The sequence below is a fragment of the Schistocerca nitens genome, chromosome 1, assembly GCF_023898315.1.
Source record: "Schistocerca nitens isolate TAMUIC-IGC-003100 chromosome 1, iqSchNite1.1, whole genome shotgun sequence".
Classification (NCBI taxonomy): domain Eukaryota; kingdom Metazoa; phylum Arthropoda; class Insecta; order Orthoptera; family Acrididae; genus Schistocerca; species Schistocerca nitens.
Window position 1 is genome coordinate 528,691,183 of NC_064614.1, and position 18,536 is coordinate 528,709,718.

The window sequence follows — 18,536 nt, forward strand, 5'->3', positions numbered from 1 at the left end:
CAACCCTTTATAATGTATTCAAATTGGATAAAATTCTTGGGAACCAAATAACGACACCTCAAATGATTACTTTAAAAAAATTAAAACTGATCAGTGAAATATACATACAAGGTAATTCTGTGATGATGCAATGAACTTTCCGGGACGAAGGAGAAGGGTAAATGTATCAATTTCAGGTGAAGGGCCCTGGCCCAGGAATGACTCGAGTCGAAAATTGTAAGCAAAAATAGTTCTGACACCTCTGACAATGGCGTACATATTCCTGGAACATATTATTCGCCAATGGAGGGGGGTTTCAAAGTAAAGCAGCCCCACCTCACTTTGGACTGAGGGCTTGTGAACATCTGGACTAGACAGTCCCTGAAAATTGGACAGCATGTTCACCTGATCTCACCCTACTTGATTTCTTCTTGGGAGGCCAAGTGAAATGTCTTATGTACGAGACGGCTGTCGAGACCAAAGAGGATCTCCTGGAAATAATTCTTGCTACCTGCAACACTGCTCAAGTGACACTGGGGATATTAAAATGGGTACAACAGAATCTCATGTGATTATGCCACGCCTGCTCTGACACAGAGCGGATGCCATTTTGAACAACTGATGCAAATATAGCATCTTGCTACTGGGTGGGTGAGGGGTTTGGCGCCGGTGTCACAATGATATGTACTTGCCCGCAGTATACCTTTCAAAATTTTCCGATTGTGACTGAAACAATCAAACATATTTTGCAACTTTATTTGAGTTTCACTCAGTCAAGTATTATCTTGCTACCAAAGGTTAGGCTATTTGTAACATTTCTACGCCTGTCTTATACATACTCTTAGATGTTCTACTGGATTTGGGTGTGTAGGACCAAATGTGTTTCCCAATAATGACTGACCACCATCCTCAAGTGGGAATGTGACATGCAGAAAAACACTACCAAAATAGAAAAGTAGTGTTTCTATTCATGCATCTTGCACTTTTGTGTCCACAATATGAACTGTTTTCTATGCTATGCTGTAAAAAGGCTTTCACATGGCTAGTCATATTGAAAGTTATAGAGATGAATACAGGGCAACACTTAAATTAAAAGCCATACTGATGAGATCTTTTACAATACAATTCTATATAGCATTTCATCAAATTTCAAAAACAGGTAGTAGAGTGCAGTTACTGCATTGCCATAGTATATTACCACTTAAAAAGGTGCTGGGCTCTGTAATCTTTTCATACAACATTGGATTTCCCAGCTTGATGAGTGGCTGAGAGTGAGTGAAGAGGTAAGAGGGAGCCAGGGGCAGCAATAATGGGGGTGGGGGACTGCACTGAGGAGTGGCAATAACAATAGAATACTGAGGTCAATTAGAAATTTGCATTAAGCTGATCTGACAGATGTATTACTCGTCCTGTTGGAGAGTTGTGTGTTCTTGCTTTCCTCAAACTTATGAACCAGCTCAACAACATTTTACACGTGAGCACTTGGATACTAGTTAGTACCTGTCACCTTCCCCAATTTTTAAAATTGCATAGCCTACAAGGGCACCTGATGATCCCAGCCATTGGTATGAAGCACTGACATGCTGAACATTCTCAAACATCAACAAAGTCACAACAATCAGATATGAGCTGTTACACTGACTGCTAGTAAGGGTGTTGAGAATGACATCCATACAACAATCTAGTGTCTACTATCTCATTTGTAGCCTTGACACTCACTATATGATTGAAATGTAAATGTCATGCACTCTTCCCCCTAAATTCAAGACCTACTAAATACAGCTGAAAGATGTCCCTTGTTGTTTTGGTGCTCCAATTTTAACATAAACACTCCAAAATATCTATATGGGTGAAAGAATACTTAAAGAAAATAAAAAAAATGGAAAATCCAGGATGGAATAATGACAATATTACGAAACGGATAGATTGCTACTCAAAGTATAGACACAACACTGAGTTGCAGACAGGCATAAGACTGCTACAATCTTTTTTGTTGCAATTGTCTGCAACTCAATGCCTCCTCTACAAGATGAGAAACATTACTTCTAATATTTTTTCTGGTTTGTTGAGATTTTCATGATATGACAGGAAAGTTTTTATTCTCATGCTTTGCATAATATATAACTAATTTATTACCTTATAGCTCGAGGTTAACGATTAGCTGAGGTAAAAGGTACTTACGTGAAAGTTGGTGTATTTCCACCGGTGAAATTGAACGAAGGTTTTGCATTTGGGTTGAATGTTGGTGGACCAGCAGGCTGCGTTGATGAAAAATTAAATCCCGAAGTTGCATTCTGACTTGCTTGTGCACCATTTGCTCCTTGGCTTGAGTTGAATCCAAAAACATTATTGTTTGTCTGCAAATTCTGTCCAAAAAAGGGAGATCCTGTAAATCCTGTATTCCCACTAGCCCCAAAGGCTGATGCAGTTCCAGGTCCAAAAACAGCTGGTCCTCCAGATGATGAAGTTGCTGAGTTGGAGCCAAAATTACCAAATCCAAAGCCGGAACTCTGTCCTGCAGGAGAAGAGGTGTTGCCAGCTCCAAAGCTAAAGTTTGGGGGTTTTACTGCTAGTCCAGAAGCATCTGTAGCACTGTTCTGTGTTGAACCAAATGAAAATGGCAATGAAGGTAATGATGTATTAGAAGAAAAGACAAGTGGTGCAGATCCTTTACTGCCAGTGTCAATTGTTGGTTTTGTAGTAAAAGTTCCAGAAACTGAAGAACTGAAGCTTGGTGCAGGTGTTGTTACATTACCAAAATTCTGAGTACTCGTTGCACCAAATGCTGGCGTTGTTAGAGGAAAGGCTGGTGTAGTTGCCGGTACTCCAAACTGCTGTGAAGTAGTTGATGGTGCACCAAATCCTGACAAGTTTGTAGCAGAAGCACCAAAATTTTGCGCTGAATTAGTACTGAATGTGCTTACTGTTGACACAGGGGTACCAAACCTCTGTTGCAATGATTTCTGATTACCAAAGAGGGTAGTATTTCCTGATGCAGACACTGTTGATGCATTTGCAAATACTGATGTACCACCATTACTTTCTGAAGTAGCAGTTGCAGCTGTGCCAAAATTCAGCACTGGTTTGTCACTACTGAAATTAGTGGTGGCCGTTGTTGGTGTGGAAAAGCTTAGGGCAGCTGATGAACCAAACTGCGGAGTAGTTGTGATAGGGGCTGATGTGAAACTTGATGTAGAGGCAGTACCGGCACCAACACTAGATGTATCACTTGTAGTCACTGCACCAGAATGTTGCACAGATGAGGTCACACTTCCGAAATTCTGAGTAGTCAAGGGCACACTGAAGTTTACTGGTGCTACAGAAACACTTGTTGCAGCTACTGATGTTCCAAAAATTTGTTGCACAGTGTTAGTGGCACCAAAGGCTAATGCTGTTCCTGATGATGAAATCTGTGAAACTGAAACAGGTACACTTGCAGCTGAAGCAACAATACCGACAGGCTTTTGTAGAATGGAGACAGATGAGCCTGAATCCTGAGTTTTGTTTGGAATATTAATTGGCAAACATGAAACTGAATTTGTCTGAGGCCCTTCAGCTAATTTTGTTAAATGCTCCTTATTGGTAAACACTGTGTTTGCAGTAGTTACAGGAACTGATTTGGCAGAGGCTTGTGATGCTCCAAAAACTGAAGCATCTTTCTCGGATTTTGATGTGACCTCATGAGCACTTTCAATCTGGCTGGATTTCATTGATTTCTTTTCACTATCACTTGATTCATTTGTAGACACTGTCCCTCCATTATCTTCAGATGAGGTTCGAACTGCAGCATTTGACACAGTCTTGGTACCAAATGAGAACAACGAAGGTGATACTGTTGAAATACTTTCAGATGAACTACTTGGCATTAAGAATTTGAAATTCACCACTGCAGATTCAGAGGATTGTTTATCACACCCACCAGACAAATGACCAGCCAAAGATACATCAGAACTTTTCTCTTGGTTTTTGGTGTCAGCATATGGTAAATCTGATTTCTGTGTCACTTTTACTATTTTACCCTGCTTCTCACTTAATGATTCATTACTTTCTTTCGTAGCTGCAAGCTTTGCAATGCTGTCATCTGATTTACACACGCCATCTCCAGAAGCTTTGCCTGCTGCTGATGTGTTTGTCTTTATCTCCACAGGAGGAGGAATACCAAAAGTAAACACTGCTTTCTTCTCTGTATTTGTATTTTGAAAGTTGCTTTTCCCATTGTCTCCCATACCAAATGTGAATCCAGATGCTACTGCAACGGCCTCTGTTTTACCGAACGAAAATCCTTTTGGAGCAGAATCAGATAGTGCTGTAGTTTGTGATTTATTTATTCCAAAAGTAAATTTGCTAGCTTCTGCAGGGATATCGACATTAAACTTCAAAGTGGACTTTGCAACAGCTGATCCAGGTTTTAGTTCCTCACAAGCAGCACATTTTTGAGCTTCATTTTTGTTTCTTATCATGCAAGTTGGACACTCCCATGTGTCCGCAGGTTTCAAAAATTTTCCAATAACTGTTGACGTTCCAGTTTTTTCTTTTGGTTTACTTGTTTCACAAGCCTGACATTTGGATAAGGTTTCAGGATTTTTTATCCAACATGTAGCACATTCCCACGTAGATTTTATTGGCTTTGTAACGTCATTAGATACTTTTTTACTTTCGTCTTGTAGAAGTGTTTTCTCTTCAGCCTGTTCCAGTTTTAAACTTTTGTCCAGTTCTTTGGAGGAACTGCTTTTGAGTTGTTCCATGCTGTGAGAATAGGAAGAAGATTTTTTTGGTAATTCACGTGGTTCTGTACATGCAATGCATCTTGATGCACTGGGTTTGTTTCGTATCAGACATGTTCCACACTCCCATGTGTCATCGGAAGTTTTTAAAATACTTCCCCAAGATGTAGTTAAAGTTACATTTTTACCACTTCCTGAAGGTGTCCCCAAAGACTGCAGAACTTCTCCATTTTTAGGACTAGTTTCAGGAACATTTCTGCTAGGACCACTGTCACCTTTTTTCCCTTCTTCTACCTTAGTCTGCGGAGGTGCACTCTTTACTTTATGATCTAATGAGAAAAAAGAAGCCTGCTGGCTACTCCCAGAACCACTAGTCACAGAACCAAAGAAACATGTTTCTTTTACATTGCTGTCAGATAGGTTTGTGTCCATTTTTGGCTTAAGAGGAATGTCCATCACTGGATACCGGCTTTTATCAGTATTTAATGAAACTGTATCAAAACAGTTTTCACTGACACTTAATGGTTCACTAAACATAAAAGGTTTTTCAGATGATGCTGTCCTTGAAAAATCTTGAATTGTAAAAGGAGTTGCAAATTTTAGAGCACCAGCCGATGTAGGCGGTGGGCTGAACTGAGGAGGAACTTCAATATCAAACTTTGGAAGAACTGTGATGGGCAACACAATACTTGGCAGATTAACTTCTTTTACAGTTTCTTCCTCTTCAATGTTTGTTTTTCTTCCAAGTACCTTTCCTGATCTAGAGTCATCTTTGCTCCTATAAAAGAAAAAGAAAATGAAGCACAGATAATACATTTAACACAATTATTGGTCAACACCTCTACTACTGTTAGAAACATCTCACCTCAATTGGTAGCTGTTATCTTTTGTTGACGTAGCTATTAATCTAGCAGACTCCAGGGAATCTTGCAACTTCTCACGACGACGTAATTTTATTATGTCAGGTACAGTAGGAATGGTCAGCTGACGCAAGGAAGATTTTTGTTCAGTTACTGGTGGATCGAACCGCGAACGCTTAGAGGCCAAAGCAGGTAAAGACGGTGAATCTATCATCATTTTTTTTGCATCCTGCACTGGGGATGCAAACTGCTCCAATGCTTCCAAGATACGACGGGTTGTTTGACTCATTGCTGCCATATCACTTGATTTACTTGAGGAGCCACTGTTTACTGGCTGGACCTCTATGCTGGATCTTCTAGATATATGTAGCTGCAAAAATAACAAAGTGATAACATACTTTAAAGGAAAGACTATCTTAACATCAATAAAACAGCTCTAAAAGCAAAGTCATTTACACAAGTATGGAAAAATTCATGATACCCGTGTAAGGACAATTCAACAGTTGAAGAGTCAGAGTAGGACACTTCAACATTTTAATTGCTGTCTGGTTTAAAGATGTACAGCACCATCGTCATCAGCAAACTGATTTTCAAGATCCAAAATCAGAAAAGATCAATTCAATCCCCACTACTACTAACAAATCAGAAAACTGTCTAAATCTATACCCCTTTAACAAACCAACCTGGAATTATTTTTGCAGACTAGCCATAAAAAGTGCAGAACATTTGTTCCTTACTGCCCCTTTCATGTTACTTCACTATCAATAGCAACCTTCGCTGCGATTTTTGCTGTAATTCTGATTTACTTCCTCTCATGAACAATCTTCCTTCAAGATACAAAAAAAGTGCAGAATAGAAACACAAAAAATACAGCACAATTATGCAATTCAAGCAAAGTGGGCTGATCAAAGTTGATCGTTCTTCATAATGAGTGCTCCACTCACTATAATGGAATTATTCTTGGAGATTTAAAAAAAACACCGTCATGTTTTCTATTTTTTACTATAAAATATTTGTCAAACTTACAACACTACTCACAAATCACACACAAGAGCCATAAATATTTACCACGCACGTTTTCTCATCTCATACAGCAATAATTTCACATTTTTATGTCAATAAAAAGCAACCACCTCCTGCTTTATTCCCAGAAGAGAGGATACAGCAACACATTTAGAACTGTGGGGGTTAAGTGAAAATTTTCCATACAATACCTATGGATTAGAACAGGAGAGCATATTATGACTGCTCGCATACAAGTCAGCAGACTAATGACATTTTTAAAAATCTATTATTCAATCACTTCCAAAGAAAGGCACTCATTGAAAATCTCCAGCTTTGTCACCAGACATAGAATAGCTTCAAGCCTGCCTCAGTACTATTAGCCTTATTACCAGTCTGCGTAAACACCACAGGAAAAAAGAAAAATTAAAGAGTTTAACAGTTTCTCAACAATAGTACGGGGTTTTAAAAATTACTAAATACCTAAATCTGCATGAACACACAGGAAATTCATCCTTGCTCCTTCCAAATGCAAGGCCAGTGACTTAATACGAAAAGTGCGACAGACTACTACTTTTGCTGCACTACACCCAGTTACTGCATACATTATACTACTGGTATTAACTACCCAATCACACATACAATAATAAACTGTTGGACACCACTAACTTTTTTAAAATCTCTCTCAAAATTTCTCCAAGCTCAAAAATAATGCTGAAAGGATAATGCTATATAAAAATAGAACAATGTGCCTGAAGATTTATGTGAGGATACTAGGCCTCCAAGTGATAAAGTAGTATTTTATGCTATTTAAAAGCAGAAGACAACAGCAGCAGCCTTACTGGGTGCAATACTTCTGGCCTCAATAAGAAGGTGGGTTTACCCAACACAGTGCTTTACTACACTTGGTCCCATATAAAGTGAAATGCACTAACCTTATTCCAATCTTTGATGGTAGACCACCATTCTTCTATAGGCCTAAAGTTTAACCCTAGAATGACAGAAAACGCTAAAGTGATCTACCTGTCATACTTTTTCCTTTGATGTCATATATAATTTTTGTAAATTGTTCATAAAACCATTTAAACTTTCCCAATTTTTTTGCTTCTTTATAATAATATATTAGGATCTACAAAATAATTATATTTTCTTGCACATTTCATTTGCTATGCCTTGAATGGCAAGAGGGATCAATTTGACACCAATAAAATTGCTCTTCTGAATATTTGTAAATAATCCAACAATAAAGCAGCAACATCTAGAGTTGTTGCTCACTGCTGTGTCACGGCATATGCACATTCCAAGGTGCCACAGTATCATGACATTCACTATTTGTCCATGAAAGACATTTTCAAACATGTCATGAAGTAAAGTTACAAGTCTCAGAGAATTCCAAAACTGAATTGAAAATTGACTGTACTGATTAAAAATGAAGATTTTATACCAGAGATAAGTGAAGACCCAGACACTGTGTTTGAGAGGAGGATTCAGATGCTGATATGCTGATCTATGTCAATCCTCACTTCGTTCATCACATCAGGCCCAATTGAATGTCTCTACAAACACAATCAATAGGGATCGAATCTGGTGGGAGATAGACAATTTTACATCTTCTGGAAGGAGGTCAGCTGTGAACATTCTGTAGAAGAGGAGGTCCCACTATTTATGTTTGTCAATGAGCAGATGACTCTGTTATCAGTGCTTCCCATTTTTGATGAAGCAATGCTACATCTCACGATAAAATACACAGAATGAAATACTTAAGAAAGTACTAAAAAACAATGCATGAGCCATGTCACCTGACAAACTGGAAAAATTGACAGTCATCATATATCCTCAGGGTGTCAATTGTATAAAAGTTATGTCTGCAGATGATCTTTCACTGCAATTCTTTCACTGCAATCTTCAGCGACAACTTTGACTGGAGCTTCTCAAGATTTCTCGGTTTCAATTAAATGTCACCTACAGTTGAATGCCTGCCAGACAACAAATTCACTTCTGTATCTGAAATTGGGGGAAGTTCAGGAAAACAGTATTCATTATTACTGCCCTGGAGAAAATATAACCATAGATGAGCAACTATTACCAAGCAAAGCAAGATGGCAGTTCATTCAATTCAGGCTCAATAAATATGGTATCAAATTCTGGATAGCTGTCGATGTAGCGACAGAGTATATATGTAATGCTTTTCCCATACCTCAGAAAACAGGGCACACATAGTGAGAAGCAACAGTTCAAGAGTATGTCATCATGGCTCTTGGAGCCATTTCTAAATGTAGGAAAATACATGATTACAGACAACTTCAAATCTCTTCAAATAGCCAAGAAGCATACAGAAATGGTAACTTTATTAGTTGGTACAATGAACAAGATCTGTTGTGAAATCCCAGGTGAGATAAAGAGGCCAGATGCTGAAATACACTACACCACCATCCTGCACCAGACTGTATGCCAAGGAGAGTAGAACAAAAATGTCATTCTTCTGAGAACACTGCATGCTGAAACAGCAATGAGGAAAGAAGAAACGTAAAACCACAACATTCTATAATTCAACAAAGTATGAAGTGTACGCCATTGATCAAATATATTACAAAGGTGGTATGCAGACGATGGCTCATGCAAATGTTCTACATCATCTTGGACATGGCAATGAATACATGCATTACCTACAAAATAGTAATAAACAAGAAAATGGAAAGGAAGCTGTTCATGCTTCAGCTGCTGAATGAATTCAAAGGAACGAAAGAGCAAGAAGAAGAACGACAAAAGAGGTAGTAGTGCCAAATCAGACTCTGCAAAGGCAGCAAGACCACCGCCATCTGTGCAAAGTGCTACAGAGCCAGGTGCAGAAAATATGCACATAAAATACTAGTCACTTGTGCTAAATGTGCCTAGCAGATTACACTGACTTCAATAAAAAATACAATAAAGCCCTGTGTCGAATACGTGTGAGTTAATGTGGACCACATACATGGTGTGATCAAAAAGTAAAGGGGAAATTTTCGTTTTTCTTAAAGAATATATTTTTTTAATTGATCAACATGAACTCAAGTCCCACTCAAAGTGACCCCTCTCAGATAATGAATTTGCGCCCGTACTTTTTCCAATCTTGGTAGCACTTCTGGAACTCACTTTTCATTATGGTATACTGGTATTCCTTCAGCAATTCTGTTTTTATCTCATCACTGGTAGCAAAACAACGTTCTTTCACAGTTCTGTTCAGCCTCGGAAACAAAGAGGTCGGAGGGGGGCCATGTCCAGTGAATATGGTGGCTAAGGCATCACAAACAAGCATTGAGGTGTGAGCGGGAGCATTTTTGTGATGCAATTTCCACAAGTTGTTTTGCCACAGTTCTGTTTGTTTTCTTTGGATTGCTTCATGCAAACAGTGCATAACTTCCAGGTAGTATTCCTTATCGACAGTACGACCATAAGGCACGAACTAGTGACGCACTACCCTAGTGCAGCTGAAGAAAGCATTATAAGAAAAACGATCACATATGATCAAACTTGTTGAATTTTTTTTGGTTATGGCTCTTCAAGTAGTTTCCACTGGGCCTTCATTTCATACTCACATACCTATGTTTCTTCACCTGTTATAACCTCCTTAATCGTCAACTTCACTCGGCAAATCACAAGTGATGTCTATGCAACACTGTTTCTGGTCAAAATTCAACAATTTCAGAACCAACTTTACTGCTACACACTTCAGGCCCAAAACACCCGAAAAACTTGCTTGACATAGGCCAAAGGATATGTCGGCACCTTCAGTGATATCTCTGGTGGTGATTTGCCAATTTTCCAGAATCTATTTCGTTACTTCTGCCACACTGACATAAGTAACTGACATGCTAGAGCTTGACCCTCTTTGAAACAACACTTATACCACTCACAAATTCTTGTCTAGTGGAGTTGAATAAAGCCACAATCATAATTTTGAATGTGGTGCTACACTTTATTCAACTTTCAAGTAAAATTTAATGTAAATTCTTTGATCCACTTTTATCAAAAGTAAAAATTAACCGAGCATTCTAAAACCTGTATAACCTTTCAAACTGTCAACAACAAACTAAATATTCATAACAACTGAAAATTTAAACATACTTTAGAAACGTGTCCCGAAAACAACAAAAAAATTTGAAAATCTGAAGTATGGAGCCTGCGAAATATATTTCCTGTTACTTTTTGTTCACACCTCTTATACTGTGTGTTTCAGCTCAGCAATGTCTGGTTCATGTGGCAGAGAAGGATCTACAAATAGTTAATAAACGAAGTCTATAGTTTTGGAAAATTGTTAGGATGAGCAATGATAAATCAATAAGGGGTTTTTTGTTGTTGAAATAAGTCAGTAAAGTAAAATTATTGCGTTAAATAATTGTTGCTGTAACTCGCAAAAAGGAAGGGATTCATATAAACTAAAATTAAGCACTGTTTATGTTAAAAATGAAAATATTTCACACTGGGGAAAATGACCCTTTTCTGCTGTTTTAGAAATATCAGAAATTCTGCCATTTTAGTGTTAATGAATAATCAGCATGAGAATAACAGTAGCTTACCATTTTAGATAAGGACACTGTAACACATTACTGGCTATGTCCACCTATAAATCCTATGCAAATCAGCACTGACTGTTCTTCACTGGTGTAGGGAATCTCAATGGTCTTGAATGTGACTAACACAAATTTTTAAGCAATCTGTCTGCGGTGAACAAGGCTTAACCCAAGAAAAGCACACGTACACAGAAAACTGAGGAACAACCATACAATGCTGTAGGGTCACTCCATGGAAATTTGACAAAAATGGGCATTTTCCTCATCCACTATCTTAGATTTGGATGAAACTTTGTTTACTTGTTCTCTCTACAGAGATAAGTGTTGTTATCATGGTCTTCAGTCCAGACACTGGTTTGATGCAGCTCTCCATGGAGATAAGTAAACATCTTCTGGATTATATCTCCCCTCATTTCCACTTTAAAATCTCAAAGTTGTGTATTCTTTAGTAAAGGATGGTAGCAAAAAATCTAATTCTTCCCGGGAAAACCACCAAGACAGGAAAAAATCTGTAACCTTATGTCGTCCATGTTGGATTGTTTTTCAAGGAAACTGCGACTGTTCAAATAAAACAATTTACCTGTTTCAGTCACTTTTTGTTTTCCCCCAAGATGCGTTTCGAGGGTTTATACGCTCATCTTCAGGTGGAAAACAGTGATATCTTGTTACACATGTACCAGCTGGATGCAGCTAGTTAGTTGGTTTGGTTTCTTTCTGAATCTATTCCAGTGAACATTTATGACAAACTGCAGGATTATGTACAATGGAACAGATTCAGAATGAAACCAAAACAAACAACTAGCTGCATCCAGCTGGTGCACACGTAACAAGATATCACCGTTTTCCACTTGAAAATGACAGTATAAACTCTCAAAACACATCGTAGGAGAAAATAAAAAATGATTGATACAGATAAATTGTTTCTATAGAACTTTTAAAAAATATGTACTTACACTTTTGTACTTTATTGTATACAAAAAAACAATGTTTTTTACATTGAAACCAGTCCCTAACATCCTTTTGCAAAATAATCATCAAAATATGCCTTATGATATGGGAAAATAAAATTAATGTGGTTTCGTTAAGTGATAATGGTTTTATTACAGAATGTACATATAGCCACCTCGGCTACATGCAGTTGAGGTGGCTATACAAACATTCTGTAATTAAATTAACGCACTGTTGCTGAACTTCAGCCTATATAATAGTTCTAAATGTTTTCTTGAGAATAACAATAATAATAAAAAAAAAATTAAACAAAATTTCAAAGGAACTGAACAATATACTTTCGAAATCTGTTAATTTAAGAGATTAAACTCAACCAATGTAACCCTTTTTTTAAAATCATGCTTAAGTTAATTCATTTCTTTTAATGAACACCAGATACGTTATACATAGTTTACAACAGTAATACTTTTTTCTGAATAGAGCACATACACTAAGTTCTTCAGTTGATACTTTAGGACATTCAACAACAAGAACATGAGAAACTGGAAACAGACAAATATCCTCTCATTTTGGTAAAATGACTTAAGTCCTGGAGGATGCATAAATTGTACAGTGACATCATGTTTTGTTGTATTTAATTAAGTGGTTACCCAATAGCACCGCAGATTGGAATCTTTATAAGCTCCATATTCTTATGGGCTCAAATTTTCCCCTCTCAGAAAGGATGTCCAACTTTGTTTAAAGATGGGCTCCACATTACTATTGTCAAACAGTTCACTAAAGAGTTGAATGGCTTAAAATTACGGAAACTCCTGCTGTCAAGAAGTGTTTGAAGTTCTGCAAAGCCAGAATGTGTCTGATATAAAGTGCCTTAAGGAATAAAGTGAAACTTAACTTTGGTGATGTAAATATTACAAAACTTAAACAAATCTACACTAGTATTTGATTTACTATGGGTCTTTGTAAACTTCAATCTTGTGCTAATCTTTTAGGTTCCTCCTATGCCATCACACTCAGTTTTTCCATAGCTACTTGCAAACAATAACCACTCAACACAGATATTAAAATTGTTTTGATAAAGATGTAGATGTATAAAATTAAATTTATTTTTATTATCTTGTGCAGCTACCACTAAAATAATTTTTTAAATATTTGAATGTGTTCTTTGATGAATTCAGTCACAGTTTCTTCAATTTTGTGGACCACAAAGACATCATGTTTCATGCCATCAAATTTAAGACACAGACACTTAATCTTTCATTTTCAGTACATTATGATTAATTATATCAGAATGTACAGCACATGTCGAATGTCCTAGATAGTGAAATAGTGGTTTTCACTTTAGTCCTTTAATACTAGGGTAACATTCACATCAGATGATTTTTTTTCAAGTGTCTTACAGTATTTTAATTGAGGATGTGATATGATGATGGGGACACACAACAGAGAGGTCTTTAGGGCCCATATGAAAATGTAATGAGAGGGTGATGATAAATCAGAATTCAAAGAATTACAAAACTTTAACTACGTAAAAAAAAAACAGCAAAACATTTGTCACACACACACACACACACACACACACACACACACACACAGAAGTATGAAAATCATGAAATATGTCAGGTTTCAAACTTGGACTAAAAAAAGAAAGAAGTTGTTAAAAGAATTAAAACAGCGTGCCAAAGCGCTGTGGTTGACTGATTGATGTCCTTAATTAACGTATTAAAAACATATGCATGAGTGCAACCTCTTCTGTACTGCACTAAAATGAATTACTCTGGCTACCTGTAGGGACCAAGGGGACAAATGGTTAAAACCCTGGATTTGGGAATGTACCTTCTCCACACTAAGTGACTCGGCACACATCACACGCAGATCCGAAACGACCTTGTTGCTCATGGACAATTGGAAAAAAGGTGTTCTAGAAGTGCACAAAGAACGATATGGTATGCAGGTGAATTTGGAGCTCCGATTAACTTACATGCCTGATGCAACATGAGGAGTTGCCATCAGACTGTAAGACGCAGTTCATCAGCCTCAGCACAGAGACTGGACATGGGGCTGGTCGAACGTGCACCGTGGACGGACTAATGGTGAATAGTATCAATAAACTTCAAGTAAGAAGGCCTCTGCGATATATACACTATGCACCCACAGTCTAGCCGTGGATGCACGAAAGTCAAGGACATAGCCAGGATTTTGTCAAAAGGGGAGGGGTCCGATTTAAAAGATGATCTTAAAAGGGCTATGTTTTTCATTTATTCTGTAACTTTTTTTTTTAAACTTTGAGTACATAATTAGCTTTCAGAAGGCTTTCCCACAAATAGCAAGAAAAGCTTTTCTTAAAACAGTATAACATACATTCTCAACAATATGACTTCACTGAAACCAAGTCAGAATCCCTTCAGCACATTAAAGCAGCACAAGTTCCTCAATTCAAACTCAAATTTTATTAAAATATCTCTCATTTCATTAAAATTTTAATTGCCTTACATAATCAAGAAGTTTTTTAAAATTGCTATTTCAAAAGTCAACTTGAAACTATAGCTACCAAATTTATTTATAAAACAAAATGGAAAACACAAATGCTGTGAGCTATAGTTTTTAGAAAAGATGATGTGACTGACCAAATGAAAGCGCTGGCAGGTTGATAGACACACAAACAAGCACAAACATACACACAAAATTCAAGCTTTTGCAACCAACGGTTGCTTCATCAGGAAAGAGGGAAGGAGAGGGAAAGACAAAAGGATGTGGGTTTTAAGGGAGAGGATAAGGAGTCATTCCAATCCCGGGAGTGGGAGGGGGGAAAAAAGGACAGGTATACACTCGCACGCACACACACACACATATCCATCCGCACATACACAGACACAAGCAGACATTTGTAAAGGCAAAGAGTTTGGGTAGAGATGTCAGTCGAGGCGGAAGTACAGAGGCAAAGATGTTGTTGAAAGACAGGTGAGGTATGAGCGGCGGCAACTTGAAATTAGCGGAGGTTGAGGCCTGGCGGATAACGAGAAGAGAGGATATACTGAAGGGCAAGTTCCCATCTCTGGAGTTCTGACAGGTTGGTGTTAATGGGAAGTATCCAGATAACCCGAACAGTGTAACACTGTGCCAAGATGTGCTGGCTGTGCACCAAGGCATGTTTAGCCACAGGGTGATCCTCATTACCAACAAACACTGTCTGCCTGTGTCCATTCATGTGAATGGACAGTTTGTTGCTGGTCATTCCCACATAGAAAGCTTCACAGTGTAGACAGGTCAGTTGGTAAATCACGTGGGTGCTTTCACATGTGGCTCTGCCTTTGATCGTGTACACCTTCCGGGTTACAGGACTGGAGTAGGTGGTGGTGGGAGGGTGCATGGGACAGGTTTTACACCGGGGGCAGTTACAAGGGTGGGAGCCAGAGGGTAGGGAAGGTGGTTTGGGGATTTCATAGGGATGAACTAAGAGGTTACGAAGGTTAGGTGGACGGCGGAAAGACACTCTTGTCCATGATAATATGGTGATACAGTCTTTGATGATCAGAAACTCCTCTACAATGTACAACAAATATTGTTGTTTATATGTCATTTATTTACAAATAAGTACGACTCTCTGCAACAACGATATTATGAACGAGACATTTCACAATAGAACATCAGTCTTGTAGTAAAACTTGAAGACTTGATATATCGCCGTTCCACAAGCGAGCCATCTTTATGCACAGATACGTACCACAAATTAATGATTGCTAGCACATCGAAATAAGTGTCCAAGGAATAGGAAATCAACTGGAATCACTCAACAGAGGAAAGTCCACTGGACCGGACGGGATACCAATTCGATTCTACACAGAGTACGCGAAAGAACTTGCCCCCCTGCTAACAGCCGTGTACCGCAAGTCTCTAGAGGAACGGAAGGTTCTAAATGATTGGAAAAGAGCACAGGTAGTTCCAGTTTTCAAGAAGGGTTGTCGAGCAGATGCGCAAAACTATAGGCCTATATCTCTGACATCGATCTGTTGTAGAATTTTAGAACATGTTTTTTGCTCGCGTATCGTGTCATTTTTGGAAACCCAGAATCTACTCTGTAGAAATCAACATGGATTCCGGAAACAGCGATCATGTGATACCCAACTCGCTTTATTTGTTCATGAGACCCAGAAAATATTAGATACAGGTTCCCAGGTAGTTGCTATTTTCCTTGACTTCCGGAAGGCGTTCGATACAGTTCCGCACTGTCGCCTGATAAACAAAGTAAGAGCCTACGGAATATCAGACCAGCTGTGTGGCTGGATTGAAGAGTTTTTAGCAAACAGAACACAGCATGTTGTTATCAATGGAGACACGTCTACAGACGTTAAAGTAACCTCTGGCGTGCCACAGGGGAGTGTGATGGGACCATTGCTTTTCACAATATATATAAATGACCTAGTAGATAGTGTCGGAAGTTCCATGCGGCTTTTCGCGGATGATGCTGTAGTATACAGAGAAGTTGCAGCATTAGAAAATTGTAGCGAAATGCAGGACGATCTGCGGCGAATAGGCACTTGGTGCAGGGAGTGGCAACTGACCCTTGACATAGACAAATGTAATGTATTGCAAATACATAGAAAGAAGGATCCTTTATTGTATGATTATATGATAGCGGAACAAACACTGGTAGCAGTTACTTCTGTAAAATATCTGGGAGTGTGCGTGCGGAACGATTTGAAGTGGAATGATCATATAAAATTAATTGTTGGTAAGGCGGGTACCAGGTTGAGATTCATTGGGAGAGTGCTTAGAAAATGTAGTCCATCAACAACGGAGGTGGCTTACAAAACACTCGTTCGACCTATACTCGAGTATTGCTCAACAGTGTGGGATCCGTACCAGATCGGGTTGACAGAGGAGATAGAGAAGATCCAAAGAAGAGCGGCGTGTTTCGTCACAGGGTTATTTGGTAACCGTGATAGCGTTACGGAGATGTTTAGCAAACTCAAGTGGCAGACTCTGCAAGAGAGGCGCTCTGCATCGTGGTGTAGCTTGCTCGCCAGGTTTCGAGAGGGTGCGTTTCTGGATGAGGTAACGAATATATTGCTTCCCCCTACTTATACCTCCCGAGGAGATCACGAATGTAAAATTAGAGAGATTCGAGCGCGCACGGAGGCTTTCAGACAGTCGTTCTTCCCGCGAACCATACGCTACTGGAACAGAAAAGGGAGGTAATGACAGTGGCACGTAAAGTGCCCTCCGCCACACACCGTTGGGTGGCTTGCAGAGTATAAATGTAGATGTAGCAAATGTAAATATTGCTGAACTACGCAAATTGCCAAAATGTTACTCAGACCAACATTAAAATTAAATACCGTCTTTCCAAGAAATAAATAACTTAGCCCAAAATCTAGATAAATGCTGTTACAAAACGTAACAAAAGAATTATTTATTTGCCATTGCTTCTACAATGTAAAAACATTACAGTTTGAAGATAATAACAGAACACCTGAAAAAGAATAAAAACTACTAAACAAACGTATGCAAATAAAAATAATTAATTTGAATATATTAAATCAATATTTAATCCACAGTTCAGTCACACAAATTGTTATATGAATGTCTTCTGTATCAGTTATCTTTACACGATAAGAACAGGCAAATTGCAAACTGAGTTAATCAATTTCACTAAAAATATTTTAATGTAGTACAATGAAATGAAAATAATATTGCCTTATGCTATTCATGTCGTATAAAATCAGAATATTCACAGAAGATTAGACAGACCTATAAACTAAACAACTATTTGTTTTACATGAAAGATGAACTTCTTAGATATTTAATTATTTAAAATATGTTTGCTGTAGTTGGCATTTATCACCAGTTTTATTAAATAACATTAAATTTGTTGTTATGCTTGCATAAATACCACAGAGTTTAATTTGATAACTAAAATCTTTGCCCCTTTTTTGCCATGAAATTTTAAAAAATCTTTATTATTGCTGTCAGGGCTTTTGGAATAAATAGACCTGACATTGTTCTGTTTGATAGAGAAGCTAGAACAATTTTTGGTGGCAAAATTGCAAAGGATCTGGAATTATTCTAGCCTACACTTTTCTACATTTCCTTATTTTAACCTCCATCTGTCACTTCTGGCAATGCAGAAAAATCATTTTCTGCATTAAAGAATGTCCTAGTTAAACGCTTGATCCTAAATAGGAGAATTTGGATTACTACTTATTTATTGTATGGCTTTTGGTGCTGAGATTTCCTGAAGAGATATCTGACTTACCTTTGATTTAGCTCTTTTCATTTAATCACAGTGGTTGCATCTTTAAGGGAATCTGAATCTGTCAGTACAGAAAGGAATTCTGAAAGAATTGGCTCCAGCCTATGGTAGAAACCAACCCCAGAATTTGCCTAAAATGAATCGCAGCGTTACCCTGCTAGGTAATTAGGCTATTATACTAGCTATTATACTAATTTTAACTTACCATAATGCTAGTGGA

At 38.1% G+C, this 18,536-nt stretch overlaps 1 protein-coding gene across 1 annotated transcript in view; it reads right to left on the minus strand.

Moving 5' to 3' along the window:
* The window catches only part of LOC126253495 (nuclear pore complex protein Nup153), a 129,281-nt gene that overhangs the window by 46,575 nt on the left and 64,170 nt on the right, over positions 1–18,536 (minus strand). Inside the window, exons 7-8 of the mRNA XM_049954877.1 lie at positions 5,569–5,933; positions 2,161–5,481 (exon numbers count right to left, since the gene is read on the minus strand). Of these exons, the coding sequence (XP_049810834.1) occupies positions 2,161–5,481; positions 5,569–5,933 (3,686 nt within the window). The remainder of the gene's footprint in view (positions 1–2,160; positions 5,482–5,568; positions 5,934–18,536) is intronic.